Here is a 20,552-nt window from a genome sequence, read left to right on the forward strand (position 1 = left end):
ATTCCTTCCCATTATCACTTCTTATCTTCTTGAGCTTCACTTCAAATTCATTTTGTGCTCTCTTGATAAACTTCTTGAAGCATGCTGCAACTTTGAATTTATCATGAAGGAAGAATACACATGTATATCTTGAATAGTTATCAACAATCACAAGATAATAAAGATTTCCTCCCAAACTCTTGTATGTTGTTGGCCCAAATAAGTCCATATGAAGGAGTTCTAGCACTCTTGTGGTTGACCTGAAAGCTTTGGTTAGATGAGTATTTGCAACTTGCTTGCCAGCTTGACATGCACTACAAAGCTTGTCCTTCTTAAACTTCACATCCTTCAACCCTCTCACCAAATTATTCTTCATTAGCTTCTTGAGTGACCTCATCCCAACATGAGCAAGTCTTCTATGCCATAGCCACCCAAGTGTTGTTTTGGTGAATAGACAAGTTTTCAAATTTGCATCTTTGGAGGTGAAATCTACTAGATATAGGTTGTTGTATCTAAATCATTTGAATATCACTTGATCATCATCCTTCTTAGATACAATAACTTCCTTCTTAGTGAACAACCATTAGACGCCAAGATCACACAATTGTCCAACGGATAGCAAGTTGAAGCTCAATGAAGCAACATATAGCACATTTGAGATAGAATGATCATTTGATATTGCCACTTTGCCCAATCCTTTAACCTTGCCCTTTGAGTTATCTCTAAATGTAATTCTTTCTTGTCCATCTACTCCTTCATCTAGTGAGGTGAACATATGAGGATCACCGGTCATATATTGTGTGCAACCACTATCAATAACCCAATAACTTTCATCGGTCTTGTAGTTCACCTACACACAAGAGATCAAGCTTTAGGAACCCAAACTTGTTGAGGGCCCTTCACCTTCTCAACAAGTGACTTAGCAACCTAAATCTTCTTAGGCCTATTCTTGTTGGGAGGTCCTAAGAATATGACTTTCATCTTTCCACTAGAATTCTTTCTAAGCATGTAGTGAGCATTGAAGGCAAAAGGTCTAGCATGCTTGGGCAAGGGTTGTGGTGGTGGAGTTTGGCACTCATGAGTAAAGTGGCCTTCTTGTCCACACTCAAAACACTTCTTTGGCTTTGGCTTTTGTTGTTGTTGAGCTTAAGCCTTCTTCTCTTTGTTCGCCATGTACCTAATGCCACTTCTATCTATCTTCATGACGGTATTCATAAGTAGCTCACTTTCAAGATACTTGCCTCTAGTGAACTTACTCAATCCAATCTTGAGATGTTCTTTCTCCAACTTAAGCTTCTTGTTTTCTTTCTTAAGAGCATCATTGTTTTTCTCTTCCTTGAGCTTCTTGTTTTCTTCTTTGAACTTCTCATTCTCAAGTATCAACCTATCATCATGATCAAGAGTTTCTATTACAATGGACTTGGTGGTTTTGAGTTCGTCAAGATCTCTCTTGAGCTTTTCATTATCATTCTTGAGCTTGACAAACTCATCATAATCATCGACCTCAACCACTTGCTTGCCCTTGCTACTAGAACTTTGCTCAATGCTCTCAATTATCAAATCATCACATGATGTAGCTATATCAATCTTAACAACATTGTTAGTAGCATCATGTGGCTCATTGAATAAATATTCTTGAGCAATAACTAGATTATCATGATTAATCTTGAGAGTAGTATATTCATCTTTTAGCATATTATGGCTAGTGATGACCTCTTTATGTATCCTCTCAAGTTTATCATATTTATCTTTAAGCTCTTTCTTAGAAGATTTGAGCTCTTTGAGTTTGGATGACATAGCTTTATTTGCTTCTTTAAGCTCAACACTAGCCTTTTTGGCTATATCACTTTTAGCTAAAAGAGAATTATTTTTAGCTTCTAGCTTGTCATTCTTAGCTCTAGTCTTTATAATGATCATGGAGTATTTATTTAGCAATTTAACAAGATCATCATAAGAAGGTGAATCATATTCATCATCATCACTATCGCTATCATCATTACTAGCATGTTCATCACCACTACTCTCATCATCATTTGATACCTTGTGTTCACCCTTGGCCATAATGCATATGTGTGTAGAGGATGATGGCGATGGTGGTGGTGAAGATGATGAAGAGTTAATAACAATGGCAGCCACCTTCTCGTTGTCATTATCATCATCGGATGAGCCACTAGATGAATCAATGTCCGTCAGCCAATCACCGATAATGTATGCCTTTCCACTCTTCTTCTTCTTGTGGAAGTCATTCTTCTTACAATCTCTCTTCTTGTATGGCTTATTTTTCTTCTTCTCATCTTCATCACTTGAGTCATCTTTCTTTCCCTTGTTTTTGTTCTTGAACTTGTCTTTCTTGGGCTTTGTGCATTGGTGAGCTAGATAACCAAGTTCTCCACAATTATAGCAATCTATCTCGGAGATTAGCTTCCTTCTAGAGCTAGTGAAGAACTTCTTCTTCTTGCCATCAAACTTGATGCCACTCTTGTTGAGCTTCTTTAGCATCTTGGTGTTTTTTCTCACCATGAGAGCAAGGCTTGCATCATCAACTTCATCATCACTTGAGCTCTCATACTCAAGCCTTGCTTTGCCCTTCTCTTGACGAGCTTTGAATGCTAAATCCTTGTCTTTCTTCTTGTTAGAGGATGAGCCATCTTGAGGTGTGATGTGCATGTACATCTTATGAGCATTGATCTTTCCTAAGATTTGTGTCGGTGTAGCAGTGGAAAGATCACCTTGATGAAGCACGGTCACAATATGCCCATATTTGTCAATGGGGAGGACACTCAAGATCTTTCTTACAACATCGGATGGTTGCATTTGAGTGAGTCCAAACCCATTGACTTCCTCTATAAGAACATTCAAACATGAATACATTTCATTAGCACATTCTTTAGGAAGCATCTCAAAAGAATTAAGCTTTTTCATGATAAGATGATAGCGTTCCTCACGCTCACTCTTTGTTCCCTCATGGAGCGCACAAACGTCCAACCATAGTGCATGGGCGTCTTTGTGGTTCCTCACCCGGTTGAACACATCTTTACAAAGGCCTCTAAATATGGTGTTTCTAGCCTTTGTATTTCATTTTTCATAATTCACCTCATCGCCTTGTAGGTTAGTAGCATCCCAAGGTTTTGGGAAGCCTTATGAGGCGGCTCTAAGTATTCCAACATCTAGAGCTTCTAAGTACGCCTCCATGTGAATTTTCCAATATGGAAAATCATCCCCCTCAAAGATAGGAGGAGGTCCATCCCTGTGAAACATCTTTCTCTAGGCGGTTAAGCCTAAATATGTGAGCACGAGGCTCCAATGCCAATTGAAAGGATCAAGATGCCCAAGAGGAGGGTGAATTGGGCTAATTCTAAATTTCTTTGCAATAATTAAACTCTACGGTTAGCCCAATTAACCCCTTGTGCCTAGAAAGTGTTTCTATTAATCTAACACATAAAAGTTTAGCACCCTAGGTTCCAATCCTACTCTAGCATGGCAATTCTAGGAATGTAAAAGACAAGAATTGAATTGCTCAAAGTAAATACTCAAAGTAAAGAGAGAAGGAGGAATGCGGTGATGTTTTGCCGAGGTATCGGAGAGTCGCCACTCCCCACTAGTCCTTGTTGGAGCACCCGTGCAAGGGTGTAGCTCCCCCTTGATCCATGGAAGGATCAAGTGCTCTCTATGGGTTGATTCTTCGATACTCCATCGCGGTGAATCACCCACAACCGCTTACAACTTGAGTTGGGTCATCCACAAGCTCCGCCGGATGATCACCAAGCTCTCAATCACCACCAAGCCATCTAGGTGATGGCGATCACCAAGAGTAACAAGCATGAACTCTCACTTGACCATGACAAGCCTAATGAGAAGGATGGATGCACACTTTACTACTCTTGATTTCACTAATGAGGGCTCTCTTTGGGATTCTTAAATCTCAATCACCTTACTAGGACCTTGCTCTTCTTGGCACTCTCAAAGGTGTTTCTCAGCTGTTGGAATGAGCAAAAGTACCCCCCACACAGGAATGGAGGAAATATTTATAACATGGGCTGAAAAATGAACCGTTATGTGCCTCTGCGGGGTGACCGGACGCTCCGGTCAAGTTGACCGGACGCGCCGATCAGTTCACCCCAAACTCTAGTGTTTACAGTGTGACCGAACGCTGCCCAGCGTCTGGTCAGCACTGACCAGACGTGTTCGGTCATGATTTTCCCTCTCTAGAACCTTACTGGAGTCCACCTGATGCTGGCTCTCAGCATCCGGTCACTTGACCTCTCAGCGTCCGGTCGCACCAGATGAAAACACCTTGGTCAAATGAACTGACCGGACCCTGAGCCAGCGTTCGGTCACACCGGAGCCAGCGTTCGATCAGTATTTGACCCTCCATTCACTTCCAACTCTCAATCATACGTGAATGAAGTTTGCTCCATTAGATCTAAGGGCTATTTTGGAGCTACCTAGTTGAAAGGTCCTAATATGGCTAGAGGGGGGTGAATAGCCTATTTAAAAATCTACAAATTAACTAGAACAATTTAATTAGTATGACAAATAGCGTAATGCAAACTTGCTCTAGCTCTACAAGGGTTGCAAGCCACCTATCCAACAATTCTAGTTGCAATGATTACTTAGGCACACAAACTTGCTACTCCAAAGAGCTCAACTAGATGAATGTAAATAATAAAGCAAGCTCTCAATTCTAATTACACTAAAGAGCTTGTATCAACTAGTTTGCAAGAATGTAAACAAGTAAGTAGGGTGATTATACCGCCGTGTAGGGGATGAACCAATCACAAGATAAAGATCAAGCCAATCACCCGGAGAATGCGAATGACAAGAGACAACCGATTTTTCTCCTAAGGTTCACGTGCTTGCCAACACGCTAGTCCCTGTTGTGTCGACCAACACTTGGTGGTTCGGCGGCTAAGAGGTGTTTCACAAACCTCGTCCACACGATAGGACACCGCAAGAACCGACCCACAAGTGAGGTAACTCAATGACATGAGCAATTTACTAGAGTTACCTTTCGGCGCTCCGCCGGGGAAGGTACAACTCCCCTCACAATCACCGAAGGCGGCTACGAACAATCACCAACTCGTGCCGATCCTTCACCGCTGCTCCAACCGTCTAGGTGGTGGCAACCACCAAGAGAAACAAGCGAAATCCGCAGCGCAACACAAATACCAAGTGCCTCTAGATGCAATCACTCAAGCAATGCACTTGGATTCTCTCCCAATCTCATAATGATGATGGATCAATGATGGAGATGAGTGGGAGGGCTTTGGCTAAGCTCACAAGGTTGTTATGTCAATGAAAATGAGCAAGAGTTATCCTTTGAGCCAGCCATAGGGCTATAAATAGAGCCCCCATCAAATAGAGCCGTTATACCCTTTCACTGGGCAAAACGCGCTCTGACCGGACGCTCCGGTCATACTGACCGGACACTGGCCCTCAGCGTCCGGTCACCCGATGGACGCCACGCGTCACCAGCTTCAAACGTTGTTCGTCAGATTTCAACGGCTACAAAGTTGACCGGACGCTCCGGTCAAAACTGACCGGACGCTGAAGCCCCAGCGTCCGGTCGTTTCCAGTAAGCTCCCCGAGGCATGTTTTTTTGACCGGACGCGTCCGGTCCATCTTGAACGGACGCAGACCAGTGTCCGGTGCTCAACCCTAGCGACTGTGCCGTCTAACAGCTCGACCGGACGCAGCCCTTCAGCGTCCGGTCGCTGAGTGACCCAGCGTCCGGTCAGTAGACCGACGCCAGCATCATTTCGACCAACTCCATTTCAACTCTAACTTCTTCACCCTTGCTCAAGTGTGCCAACCACCAAGAATTTTGCATCCGGCGCAATAGAAAATAGACATTTCATTTTCCTAAAAGCGCCGAATCCCGCCTCACAAGCTCGGCGGGAGGGAGAGAGGGACCCAAATCCATTCAACCCTGCAAACACCTTGTGCACATGTGTTAGCATATTTTCACAAATATTATCAAGGGTGTTAGCACTCCACTAGATCCTAAATGCATATGCAATGAGTTAGAGCATCTAGTGGCACTTTGATAACCGCATTCCGATACGAGTTTCACTCCTCTTAATAGTACGGCTATCTATCCTAAATGTGATCACACTCACTAAGTGTCTTGATCACAAACAAAATGGCTCCTATATTTTATACCTTTGCCTTGAGCCTTTTGTTTTTCTCTTTCTTCTTTTCCAAGTTCAAGCATTTGATCATCACCATGCTATCACCTTTGTCATGATCTTCGTCATTGCTTCATCACTTGGAGTAGTGCTACCTATCTCATAATCACTTTGATAAACTAGGTTAGCACTTAGGGTTTCATCAATTAACCAAAACCAAACTAGAGCTTTCACTAGTGCTAGATTTAGCAAGTGTGCACCACACCTAACTCACTAGACTCACCTAGGTCAAGCTACCCATCCATATCCTCCTTAATAGTATGGCCAAAGGAAAAACAAAGTCCTAAACTACTCTAAGTGTCTCTTTAACTCCAAACAGCACTTAGAACTAGTCCATCCTTAACCTTGTCGTCCATCCTTTGAAAACTGAAATGATTTCCATCGTAGGGGCATGACCACTATGATTGCTCAATTGATCTCCATTACCGTGACCTAACTTAATTGCCTCTGCAAAGCACACGTTAGTCACAGTAATCATGTATTGTCATTAATCACCGAAACCCAACTAGGGGCCTAGATGCTTTCACATGTTAAGCTTTTGGTTTTTGGCCGTGTTCGAGCCATGTTTTCTTTTGTGATGATTTGGTATCATGACGTTTGGGAGGATTTGGTATCTTCCTGGTTTTGTGTTTCCAACCCCTGATAAGTCATAGTAGAGTTAATGGTGTGATAGAACTGCCTAATCTAATGCCTCCCAGGAGTACTCGTCTTTCATTAGACACTAAGTACTCAAGGGAGGACACCAAATTACACGGTTCCATCGAGCATACCCCAGAGAGAACCAAAAAATCCATATTTTTCCATCAGGGGATCACAAATGAGAGAATAAAGCCTACAACATTCTTACCAATTCTTACATCACTTTCCATGTAACATCAGAGTATAATATTTATTATTTATATTAGCGGAATATGAACATGTTATCAGAGTTATGAACAATTTAAATTAACAGTGGAATATAAATATGTGATCAGAATTGTAGCAGAAATAAATATCTATTCATGATAGGATGAAGCATTGATATATAAACCATAGGGGCACACCGGCGGCAACCTGATGGCCGGGGAGGTACGAGGCAACAATCGGGCTCACCTGGCCACGGCGCGGATGAGCCGGCTGACCTCGCCGAGCCCGTGCTGGAGGTCGCCCGGAGCCGTGAGCCACGAGCGTGGCCGCACGGGAAACGCAGCACGACGACGACAGCGGGGATGGGGACGGGGCAGCGCTACTGGCTGTAGCTCTAGCGCGGAGCCATGGGGTGCACACGCGCACGCGAGGGGCCGAGCGATGGCGCAGCAGGCGTGATTGGAGGTGGCATGGTGCTACAGGCACGGGCGCGCGACGTGGGGAGAGAAAAGGAGGGGCGGCACCGTGGAGCACCAGGACTAGCGCGGCAGCGAGCCTCGCGACGGACGGGCAGGAGGCGTAGTAGGCAAGCAGCGAGAGTGAGAAGCTACATGCGGCCACGTTTTATGCGAGCAACAAGAACGGCGCCCTACCAAACAGTCTGGAGGGAGCGTGCGTACGAGCAGCACAGCGTCGGCACCAGAGCGCACATGGCCGGGCGTAGGACAACAGTGGCATGGATGGGATGACTCAACCTAGCGGGACGCGAAGGCAGACAACGGCGTTGCGACTAGGACAATAGCGCGACAAGACAACGGGGGCAGACCGTGGTTGAGCGACAGTGGTGGCACACGTGCTGGAGCTGCGTACTCATGGCCAGGGAGATCATGCGCGTGCAGTGCCATTAAGGCGGCGATAGCGCTGTGCGGGGAGGTGCATCCCCATGTGCGCGCAGCAATGGCATCGAACGGCCGATAGCATCGCAGCGGTGTAGGGGCCTGGACGCGACGCGAGACGACAGGAGCATAGCGTAGAGCAAGGCAGTGGCAGTGGCCTTGCTGGCCGAAACGACGTCACACACGCTTTTAAAAGCGAACCGAAAACAACTTACTAATGCGACGAAGGCTCAAGTACACACTTTGATGCAACAAATCATACCAAAATACGAAACTAAGATTTAGAAGAAAAAAATAGAATTCAAACGCCAAAAATAGCATTTTTATCTACTAAAGTTGCACTTCAAACTTTTATCTAAGTATGAATTACAAGCTATATTTTATTTGGTTTATAAAAATCGTTTTCACGCTTAATCCCATAGAACAAACCATCCGCTACTTATTTGCTAGAATTGTTGTCAGACATTCCTAAATATTTTTACGCACTGAATAATTTAACTTAGATGTTTATATGAGTCCACAAAAGTGAGTCACACAGGATCCACTTATCACTTCAAGTTTGTTTTAAATCAAAATTCGATGAACTCGTTTTCGGAAATTTTTCCTAGGCCTAAATCTCGGTGCTAAATAAGATCGTAACACCAGGGGTGTTACATATGGACATCTAAGGACGCGTACATTCGGGTACGAGGTCTCGTTAGGTCTATTCCGTCCACTGATCATGGATGAGGTTGCACCTATCGTGTGAAGAAACTTGTACACCTCTACAGAGTTACTTAAACCTATTTGAATAGCTACGTCCTTGAAATGGGCAAATGCTAGGATGAGATACTATGATTAGTTTTACTTTTCATGTGTAATGAAACTGGTAATGGAATCGATGCTAATCCGGGTACCAATGGGAATAGTAATACTCCGCTAGGACCCAACCTTTAATTATAATCACTACTACACTTCTATTTTCACCCTATGGTTAGGGCTTGCTGAGTACCTAAGTACTCACCCGTTGTTGACTCATAGACCTCGGCATAGAAGAAGACTATGACTTCGACGAAGAAGCGTACCACGAGGATTAGAGTTCTCGTTAGGATATTCGTTCGTAGGAGTATGACATTGAGGCTAGGATTTCGACCGTGCTCAAGTTGCCTATGGAATAGGACACTGCTTCGCTGTATAATAATCCCGCTCTAGAGACCACCAATAATGCCACTTCACGGCCATAATTTTCCTCTAGATATGTAGCCTATGACCATGCCGTCTTTTGGGCCAATGTTGTAAGACCTTATTTCTAGATATCAATAAAGCTCGGAACCTTTTATTATATATCTATGTATCATTCTTGTGATTTGTACGTATTTGTGTGTGATCCTAGTGCAAATACGGATGCACATAGAACTCTCAAATTGAGGGACCGACAGCGTGGCCGTTGGATGTGAGACAACTAGTTGAGAGATAATGCATGCTACTGTACAAAATGATCTAGTAGAGAACGCACGTGCGGGGATGCCGCCGAAATTAGGGAAGGGGGAGGCGGAGTGGGTGGTCAAGGCGGTGGAGGAGGCAGCAACTGTAATGATATGGGGGTTAGGGTTTTAGATTTTCATGAGAATTCCATGGCCAACAGCCTTATAAGGGGGAAGGGTTTAGTGGCGAGTTGAGAGAGAGTGGAGAATATCCGGTTGGGTGAAGCCAGCTACAAGGACGATGAGTCACCGACAAGGTAGTTGATTGGGATCAAGAAAGGCTATAGAAGAAGCGGTGGGTAAGGAGGTCGTCGATGGCCTAGGCGGCAGGCAAGGTAGGCAGGGGTGGGGTGGATGGAGGGAGATGAAGGTTGATGATGAGCATTAGTATTCTTACCGATTTACATCTTTTCCTTCTGCAAATAAGACAATGCCAGCCAACATTTATATCTGTTAAATATATTAAATAAGTTTGTTGTGAAAATACATTCAACGATTAATCTAATAACTTATTGGATACTAACTATTAATAATTTCTTCTATATATATTTTTTAAACTAACTTTAATAATTTCTTATATATATAGTCAAACGTTTAGAACTTCCCAAAAAGTGATAATAAAACTAATCGTGGGACAAAGCAAGCCGTATGGATAAAGCCGTATGGGAAAAGCCAAAAAGGGCACAGGAAGGTGACATGTCAAACAAATTCACATAAACTTATCGGCCCGGCTTATCAAACATGGTACAATATTTTTCTCTCACAACAAAACAGCATCGTCTGACTTATCAGGCGTAGACACCATCAGCCTACAACAACAACAACAACAACAAAGCCTTTAAGTCCTAAATAAGTTGGGGTAGGCTAGAGTTGAAACCCAACAGAAACAATTAAGGTTCAGGCACGTGAATAGCTATCTTCCAAGCACTCCTATCTAAGGCTAAGTCTTTGGATATATTCCATCCTTTCAAGTCTCCTTTTATTGCCTCTACCCAAGTCAACTTCGGTCTTCCTCTGCCTCTCTTCACGTTACTATCCTGACTTAGGATTCCACTACGCACCGGTGCATCTAGAGGTCTTCGTTGCACATGTCCAAACCATCTCAACCGGTGTTGGACAAGCTTTTCTTCAATTGGCGCTACCCCTAATCTCTCACGTATATCATCGTTCCGAACTCGATCCCTTCTTGTATGCCCGCAAATCCAACGCAACATACGCATTTCTGCAACACTTAGTTGTTGAATATGTCGTCTTTTCGTAGGCCAACATTCTGCACCATACAACATAGCAGGTCTAATCGTCGTTCTATAAAACTTGCCATTTAGCTTCTGCGGTACCCTTTTGTCACATAGGACACCAGACGCTTGCCGCTACTTCATCCACCCTGCTTTGATTCTATGGCTAACATCTTCATCAATATCTCCATCCCTCTGTAGCATTGATCCTAAATATCGAAAGGTATCCATCCTAGGCACTACTTAACCTTCCAAACTAACATCTTCCTCCTCCCGAGTAGTAGTGCCGAAGTCACATCTCATATACTCAGTTTTAGTTCTACTAAGTCTAAAACCTTTGGACTCCAAAGTCTCCCGCCATAACTCCAGTTTCTGATTCACTCTTGTCCGGCTTTCATCAACTAGCACTACATTATCCGCGAAAAGCATACACCAAGGGATGTCCCCTTGTATGTCCCTTGTGACCTCATCCATCACTAAAGCAAACAAATAAGGGCTCAAAGCTGACCCTTGATGTAGTCATATCCTAATCGGGAAGTCATCCGTGTCTCCATCACTTGTTCGAACTCTAGTCACAACATTGTTGTACATGTCCTTAATGAGCCCGACGTACTTCATTGGGACTTTATGTTTGTCCAAAGCCCACCACATAACATTCCTTGGTATTTTATCATAAGCCTTCTCCAAGTCAATAAAAATCATGTGTAGGTCCTTCTTCTTCTCCCTATACCGCTCCATAACTTGTCTTATTAAGAAAATGGCTTCCATGGTTGACCTTCCGGGCATGAAACCAAATTGGTTCATAGAGACCCGCGTTATTGCTCTCAAACGATGCTCGATAACTCTCTCCCATAGCTTCATAGTATGGCTCATCAACTTAATTGCCCGGTAATTTGTACAACTTTGAATATCCCCTTTATTCTTGTAGATCGGTACCAATATACTTCTCCTCCACTCATCAGGCATCTTGTTTGATCGAAAAATATGGTTGAACAACTTGGTCAACCATACTACAGCTATGTCCCCGAGGCATCTCCACACCTCGATTGGGATACCATCCGGTCCCATCGCCTTACCTCCTTTCATCCTTTTCAACGCCTCTCTGACCTCAGATTCTTGGATTCTCCGCACGAAGCGCCTATTGGTGTCATCAAAAGAGTCATCCAACTGAAAGGTTGTGTCCATATTCTCACCATTGAACAATTTGTCAAAATACTCTTGCCATCGATGTCGGATCTCATCCTCTTTTACCAAGAGATGCTCCTTTTCATCCTTAATGCACTTAACTTGGTTGAAGTCCCGTGTCTTTCTCTTATGAACCCTAGCCATCCTATAAATGTCCTTCTCTCCTTCCTTCGTACTCAAATGTTGGTAAAGATCCTTGTACGCTCTACCCTTTGCCACACTTACAGCTCGCTTTGCAGTCTTCTTTGCCACTTTGTACTTCTCTATGTTGTCCACACTCCTATCATGGTACAAGCGTCTATAGCATTCTTTCTTCTCCTTAATAGCCCTTTGGACTTCCTCGTTCCACCACCAAGTATCTTTAGCCTCGCGTTCCCTTCCTTTGGTTACTCCACACACCTCTGAGGCTACCTTCTGAATGTTGGTTGCCATCTTGTCCCACATATTGTTTATGCCGTCTTCTTCCTTCCAAGAGCCCTCTTTGATAACCCTTTCCCTAAATACCAATGACGTCTCCCCTTTCAGTTTCCACCACTTTGTTCTTTCAATCTTAGCTTGTTTATCCCTACGGGCACGCACCTGAAAACGAAAATCTGCCACCAAAAGCTTATGTTGAGAACCAACACACTCCTCTAGTATCACCTTGCAATCCAAGCATGCTCGTTTGTCCTTTCTTCTTGCGAGGACAAAGTCAATCTAGCTACAGTGTTGTCCGCTACTGAAGGTCACTAGATGAGATTCTCTCTTTCTAAAAAAAGTGTTGGCTATCATCAGGTCAAAAGCTACCGCGAAGTCCAGAACTTCCTCCCCCTCTTGATTCCTACTACCATACCCAAAACCTCCATGAACTGCCTTGAAACATGCGCTTGTAGTACCTACATGCCTATTAAGATCTCCTATAAAAAGCTTCTCACTAGTAGGTATAACTCTAACCAGGCCATCTAAGTCTTCCCAGAACTGTCTCTTAGCACTCTCGTCGAGGCCTACTTGGGGGGCATACGCACTAATTACGTTCAAGACCATATCACCAACGACAAGCTTAACTAAGATAATCCTATCTCCTTGCCTTCTCACTCCCACCACACCATTCTTGAGGCTCTTATCAATCAAAACTCCTACTCCATTTCTATTCGCGACTATCCCTGTGTACCAAAGCTTAAAACCTGTATTGTCCACCTCCTTCGCCTTCTGACCCTTCCATTTAGTCTCTTGAACGCATAATATATTTACACGCCTCCTAGTCGCGGTATCAACTAATTTTCTTAACTTACCTGTAAGTGACCCTACATTCCAACTACCTAAACGGATCCTAGTTGGTTCGACTAGCTTCCTTACCCTTCGCACCCGTCGACTCTGATGCGAAGACCCTTACTCATTTTTCACTACACCCGGGCACCAATGTAACGCGCCACTAAGGAAGCGACAACCCGATCCTTGGTTACTTGACACCATGCCCAGATCACGACACGGCGCGTCACGAGGGTGACGACCCAGCCCTTGCCCATTTAACACCATACCCGGGTTCCAATATGGCGCGTCGCTAAGAGGGTTACGCCCCAACGATTTTCTTTCGGGTTTCATCTCCATTTAAGTGGCTAAGTTTTTACATTGGCTCGCCACGCCTAACACAACCCTCCTCCTTTACCAGGACTTAAGACCTGCTATGCTGGGACACCAAAGGCGCCCCCACCATAGGCGGAGTTAGACACCATCAGCCTAACAGAGAAAAATATTTCCCGGGTAACTTAAAAGTTGCAACCATGCTACGTATAATATAAGAGCAACAAGTGGATTTAATAATGGATGACACATCCTTGCCTTTTGCAAACAAGATAATGCCAGCCTTTTCACATATGAACCAGAAATGCAAATAAGATAATGCCAGCCCTTTCCCATATTAACCAGAAAATGGTGCCATGCGTAATCGCACAATAGCACAAATTGCAAACAGCTTATTTTGCTATCCCAGAAGATAAACTCAATGCAAGAGTCAACTTGTAACAAATGAAAGAAAACTAACGTTTCCTTTGATTTATGATGATTCAGTAACTACCACGATGCCTGAAGAGAGAACAATTATCTCTGCCAAAATGCATCACTGACAAATAAACGGTGAACAGAAAAGAAGTACCACGGTGATCTAAAAAAAATAGGAGTCGTGGTAAGTAATCATAATTAACAAGATTTGCACCGACCACGATCCCTTTAGAAAGTAAGATTTCCACCACTACTTCAGCAAAGACCTAATTACTGCACATTTGCTGTTTCTGGACCTCGATTTCCTTTTCTTTTTACCAAGATCTACACCGAACACCAACCATTACCCACTGGAAGTAAGAGATCACTACAGAACATCTCCCCAACTGGCCAGATCGTATGTAGTTCTGCAACAACACAGCAAAAACACTCCAGTGACTGGTAAAAAGGCAGTCCACTGTCCACATCATCCGCTAAACAAATTACGAACATAATCTGCACAGAAAGGAGAGAAACACAGTTTATAAATCTGTACACAGTAGCAAAAAAAAAAGCAATCCAAAGGTTTTCATAATGCACAAAGTTGCAAACACAAGTACAAAACAAAAGTGCTAGCTGATAACAAATATTACTGTGCTCCAACATGTTCACCATTTTCATATGCTTACACTTTCACCACATCACCAATTGTGCTAAAAGAGAAGAGCATTCACTTTTTTCCCACCACAGTAAAACCGAATTTCATTACCTTGGTAACGAAATTACAATGTTTAACAGTTTGAGAAAGTAAAACGTAATTGCTACCCAACTCATGTTTCTGATAGGGAGCAGACAACATGAGCCAACGACCAACTAACAACTGAACTAGCAGAGCTCTCCAACAAAACACCCAACCTAGCGAAGACCGATAAAAAGAACAGCATTCAGTTATACTCTTGGAAGGCCAATCCAGGTTCAGACTCCGTGATCTGGGCTTACTGACAGTAGTACCCAATCAAGTGTAGAGGAATGGCGGTACATAGCACTGTGGTGACCTAAGCTTGAGGCCATTGACCATTGACCCTAGAGTGCATAAGGAGAAACAAAGACTGGATCTCAGCTGGACTAAGTGCCATAATTGAGTGCCACCATTGGTTTAGAGAGTATCGACAAGCACATCCACAAACCGCCGGCCACCCTATTCAACCTTTTGTTGCCTTATACAAATGACAGGATAGGACTTTATATTCCCGCAGAGTGACAAGGTGGCGGTGGCAGCCAGCCACCACATGAGGACACTTGACGGCAAAATCCATCCACCCCCAAGCCAGATTAAGCACCAGCAGCAGGCTAAACACTCCAGGAGGTCATTTCAACAGTTGCAGCAGCAGCAAGCAACCATTTAATCCTCTGCCATCAGATCCAATCACTCACATGCTGAGTTGAGCAGCAGCTGCCACTGAATCAAAATCAACGCAAGGTGTTTGACATCATAGCCCTGTCAATGTGGACACCATAAAAAATGTTCAAACCAGCGAGCTCAACGGATAGCAGCCACAAGCATCATCGTATGAGAGAGATGTGTGGGTGATAAGGAAGAGAAGAGGAAAAGGAAATGCCCTGCCTTCCAGGACAGACGGGCCACAGGGGAATATGGAGGGGATCGTGCGAGAAGTGCTGAGCTGCTGCCACATGTTGGCACAAATTTTACCAAGGGTACAGACATAATACTACACATGGTGGTGACCGGACAACCACCACCAACTACCGCCACCACAGCCACAGTAATACTATATATATAGGCAAAGCTTAATTAATGTACTGATAGAATACACATCTTTAAGTTATCGTAGAGATAATTGAAATAAGCCACAGAAAATAATTTTCTTGAGTTCAGGCAGGTTGAATTTATGTTTCCTTTGAAAGAACTGCTTGAATTAGTAAATGAGTTTATCTGACCTATCTCATCCCTAGAACATTTCTACTTAGCATATCAAACAAGCAATGTAAGAGCTGGCCTGAGATACATAATGGACAAAGCACGGAGCACGCACAGATTCCTTTAGGTAAAATACGAAAAGAAAGAAATGATAAAAACAGTTAATCATATATCAGAATTCAGAACTACCAAGTTGTTTAGCTGCATAAAGACACTAAGTATCTTCAGCCACTGAGATAAAAGGACATCTATTAATTATGTTAAAGCCCTCCATGCTGAAGGAGTTGAACATTTTACTCTAAAGCGTCTTCAATTTGTCATTCGATTTAGGGACATCACTGGGTTCATTTATCAACAACTTGTCAATTTCCAGTTCTAAATGACACTTGCAGATAATATCCACCAGCGATTTGTCATTAGATTTAACAGAATTATCACTTATAACATGTGAACATCACTATCACACTGCTAACTATTGCATTGGTTTCAATGACACTTGTAAGTCAGTCTTGAATGAGTTACAATCATATATTTGATGCTAAGCAGTTGAACAACCTTTAAGACTAGAAAAGTGGTCAACAGCATGCAAGGCATTCCCAATTTATGTAGGAAAAAAACTTCCAGTGGCATACAACACATCCTAGTTTCCAATAGCTACACAAACTTGCCTCATTTGACGTTCGGTACATTACCTCCATCTTGCTAGTACTAATTTCATTGCCATAAACATCTATTGCTAGATGACTTATAGTTCAACCGCAATCATGCAGCGCAAAGAATAAAACTACCTTGTAATCCCTGGGCAACCAAATAATCGACTACATTTACAATTCAGAGCCCGACTCTTATCTTGTATATGGCCTAACTCTGCAGGTCTACTATCAGTTATCAGTCAGAACTGCTACCGATTTTGCATTTTGTTTTCACATGCACAATGTCATCAAGTAATTTTCAAGCACCTACTACTCAATTACAATCAGTAAGAAGATGCAAAACTTCGAAACTATGAAATGTAGATACTTCGCAAAACTCACATACCGGTATCAGACCCTCCACGCACAAACGTATCCCAGACGTATCAAAAGTTTACTCATTCCAAATAATAATAAAAAAACCCAGATAGTCTTGAGATACCTCACCAGTACACATGTGATACCTTGAAACCTTCGCTTCGTATAAGAGACCTTGTCAGATCATGGCTACTAGTTTGAATGCATTTTTATCTACCCATGGGTGGTTAAAGCGGAGGATTTCCTGTCTCCAACAACCCAGCTATTGCAACTAGGGTCTTGGCTTATGCCCTAAATAATGTTATATTATGTAATATTTGGCGTCTTTATTTTATTTTATATGCATATTGGCATATCGCCGTAACTGTGTTTTTTTGGCGGAAAATAGCGTAACAGAGTATCGCTGTATCGCGTACTAGTATCTATATCCAGGCATCACAGCTTCCAAATAAATTAAGTATGTTAAACATTACAAGGGAGAGTTGTGCGTAACAACAAACACATTACAGATACTTCAGGTGACCAGATATGGCTATATTAACTGGGGTAGCGCATAACCACCTTTCAGTTACAATCATGGCAGAAACAAGACCAATATCATGGGGTAATCAAGTTAAATTCAGATGAGATGAACACAGCAAACATCCATCCAACTCTGTGTTCTATGAGGTTTCAAAGGAAAAGAACAGAACAATAACGTCAACAAACTCATATCTTATTAAATCAAGATTGTAGTGGCTAAATGTTAGTTAGTTGGCATACAACCAAATATGTTCATATATATATTTCATTTCTCCTCAAATCACAATAATTATGTATAACACCTCCATTAGAGTTAAAATGATTACCTTAGAGGTTTACACAGTAAACTATTGCTGTACTGTAATCACTGGTGCATATAACAACAATAATCAAATTAAATATTTGCATGATCTAGTATAGTTGTCCAAGCATACCTTCCATACCATAAACGGTATCAGAAGATGACGAGCAACGAGAAGAGCATGTAGACGAGCCAGCACGCATAAGCGATGAGGCCCCTGTGCTCGTCTCCGCTGGATGCAAGCTCTGCTAGCAGCCTGGTGCAGACCCTGGTTGACCATATCACGAACGCCATCCCTACTCCAAATATGAGCCCACCGCCGCGAGGCAGGAAGAGGGAGACAGCAGAGAAGATGACCATGGGCAGCATGCAGTAGCCGACGAGGCTAACGCATCTGTACAGATCGAGGTCCCCGCGGCGGCCGCCCGAAAGCATGGAGAAGACGAAGTAGAGGAAGAGGGACGCCACGGTGACCCAGCCGAGCACGATCCCGAAGTGGAACTTCCCCGCGAGGAGCTGGAAGAGTCCAAAGGAGAGGAGGAAGAGGAACGGGCCCGATAGGTCGGCGTCGGCGTGGAGGGAGGGGTCGGCGGAGCGGAGCGGGTGGAGGATGGAGATCGTCTTCCGCCAGATCTGGCGCGTGTTGATACCGAGCTCCTCGAGGAGCGGCGGCTCGTCCTCGAAGGATGCGCCGGAACCGCCGACACCGATAGGCCCCGCGAAGAGGGGCGGCACGGAGGAGGAGGAGGCCGCGGCAGCTGAGACATCGAACGACATGAAGGGGAGCGGGTTGGCGGCGGATGAGGTGGAGGGGCGGGGCGGTGCGAACGCGGGCGGAGGGGAGGCCCCCACGCCGGGGCCAGGGTGGCGGCGGTGCGCCGGGGTGGACGGCGCGAAGACCACCGGCGGCACGGGGAACTCCTTCGCCATGGCCGCGGCGATCGGGAAAGAAGCGGCGGCGGCGGCAGATGCGGCGGCGAGGGTTCGAGATCTAGGTAGTTGCGGGGGATCGAGGAGTATACGACCGGAGCGCCCAACTGCGAGGGACAGCGCTGTCTTTACTTCGGCTTTCGGCTTTTGTTTTTCTCCTTTTCTTTCCTCGTTGTTAAGCAAAGGGATGCGCAGTAGACTTGTACTGTGTACTCTGTAGGTTGCTTTGGTGGAAAGTATCAGGCTGGGCAGTAGGACCTGTTTGAAAACATTGAAACACATAATGCAAAACAGATGAATTAAATAAAACATAGGAAAAAAAATAGGAACAAACCCCCTCCATCCTATAATATGTGACGATCAAGATTGTCCCGAAATAATTGACGTTGTAGACTAACAGGCCAGTGCCAGGCTGTTCAACGGGTCAGGTCAGCGCTTTGCTGCTTGCTTCCGTCCGGAAGTGAATAAAAAAGATTAAAAAATTCTAGCGCTGGCAGTTGCTCCCTCACAGCACCAAGCACCAAGCACCAAGGCGAGGCCTGTGCATGTCTCCTGCAGGACGTCGCAATCATCATGATTCTTTTGGTATATTACAGCCCGTTCGGCTGGTAATGTCCGGCTTGTTCCCGTCGCTGGTGTGAGCTTATTTTAACTTATTCTCTTTCACATAATACTATTTAATCATCTAAAATCAGTTAAAAGCTGTCAGCCGAACGCCATAATTAGCTCCAGCCTCGGTACCTGTGAGATGTTCTCAAACGATATCTTTTGAGACAGAACGAGCAGCGTTAGAATATATGAGTGAAAAACACAGGAATTAAATAAAACATATGGAAAAAATAGAAATATAGGGTGTGCTTGGTTCACTTTTAAAATTTACCAAACCAAAGATTTAGCAAACCATAATTTGAATTAGTATTTGGTTGTCTACCAAAACTTGTCAACTTTTCATATTTGGCAGTTTTTTTTGTCCAACTTTTGGCTGTCAAAACTTTGACATGGTAAATTTTGGTCGCGAACAAAGCAGAACCATAGTGTTAAAAACAGATGAGTGAAAAACATAGAATTTTTTTATAGGAATTTGGAATTCCATTAAGCAACCAGGTCGGCTAAATCGCTCGAGACACCGAGTACATAATAACAATCTGGCACACCGGCCATCATCGAGGATATTTCCTCAACACACATACTCCCTAAAGAGGCTAGCTCACGTGCTACTCGATTACAATCTCTTGGTACAAATTTCACTTGAGGAGATATGAAATTTTCAGCTAGCAGATCCTTCGGCTCATGCACCATTCCAGCCACCAAAGACAATCTAAAGGCCTCCGTTGGTGCAGCTCCGGACGGTTCCGGCTCCTCTTATTTCCTATAGCATCACTGTTTACCACTGTGATAATGAGCTATTTCGTTTCCCGAGAAAAAAAAATGAACTACAAAGAGGAAGAGCTGGAGAAGCCACGATTTGCAGCTTCACCGACTCCATGCTATAGTGTCGCTACGATGGAGAAGCCGGAGCTGGAAGAAGCTGTGCCAAACAGCCCCAAAATCATCACCCAGCAGCGCTTCTACTACCTGCAAAGCATCAGTTTCAAAGATAATATCAGTACATCCCATGACCGCTGCTGTTTTCAGCCCCTCGGGAGGCGAAGCGCTGTCTTCCATAACCAGACTGGGGCCTAGATTGAGGTTAGGAATTAGTATTTGGCATTATAGCACTTTCGTTTGTATTTGATAATTATTGTCCAATCATGATCTAACTAGGCTCAAAAGATTCGTCTCGTAATTTATAATTAAACTGTATAATTAGTTATTTTATCTACATTTAATACTCCATGCATGTGTCCAAAGATTTAATATGATGAAGAGAGAGTGAAAAAACTTGCAATCTAAATAAGGCCCTAGAGGTCGACCACCACCACCATGCATTGGTGTTTGAAATGCAGGAATAAAAGACGTAGTCAAACTTGATATTAACATATATAATTAGACTTTTGTACAATGTTTCGGTCAGCTTGCACGCCAACATACACACGCTACTGTGCTTCATTGTCTTGGACTTCACGAAGAAAAGAAAAAATAAGAGCTACAACTTAATGTTT

The 20,552-nt window shown here is 43.7% G+C and overlaps 1 protein-coding gene across 3 annotated transcripts; it reads right to left on the reverse strand.

Moving 5' to 3' along the window:
* Nucleotides 1-13,787: 13,787 nt before the first annotated feature.
* Nucleotides 13,788-18,626, reverse strand: LOC136535879 (uncharacterized). 3 transcript variants are annotated; one of them, XM_066528317.1, is made up of 2 exons: nt 17,654-18,626; nt 13,788-14,264 (listed from the first exon to the last, which is right to left on the reverse strand). In XM_066528317.1, the coding sequence occupies exon 1, from the start codon at nt 18,448-18,450 to the stop codon at nt 17,674-17,676; it is 777 nt and encodes a 258-aa protein (XP_066384414.1). In that variant the 5' UTR covers nt 18,451-18,626; the 3' UTR covers nt 13,788-14,264; nt 17,654-17,673. The 3 variants fall into 3 exon arrangements, with proteins under 3 accessions (XP_066384414.1, XP_066384413.1, XP_066384412.1); XM_066528316.1 differs by having other exon boundaries at nt 17,663-18,602; XM_066528315.1 differs by lacking the exon at nt 13,788-14,264 and adding an exon at nt 14,277-15,246 and having other exon boundaries at nt 17,654-18,602.
* Nucleotides 18,627-20,552: the final 1,926 nt, after the last annotated feature.

This window comes from Miscanthus floridulus, chromosome 2, assembly GCF_019320115.1.
Source record: "Miscanthus floridulus cultivar M001 chromosome 2, ASM1932011v1, whole genome shotgun sequence".
Lineage (NCBI taxonomy): Eukaryota > Viridiplantae > Streptophyta > Magnoliopsida > Poales > Poaceae > Miscanthus > Miscanthus floridulus.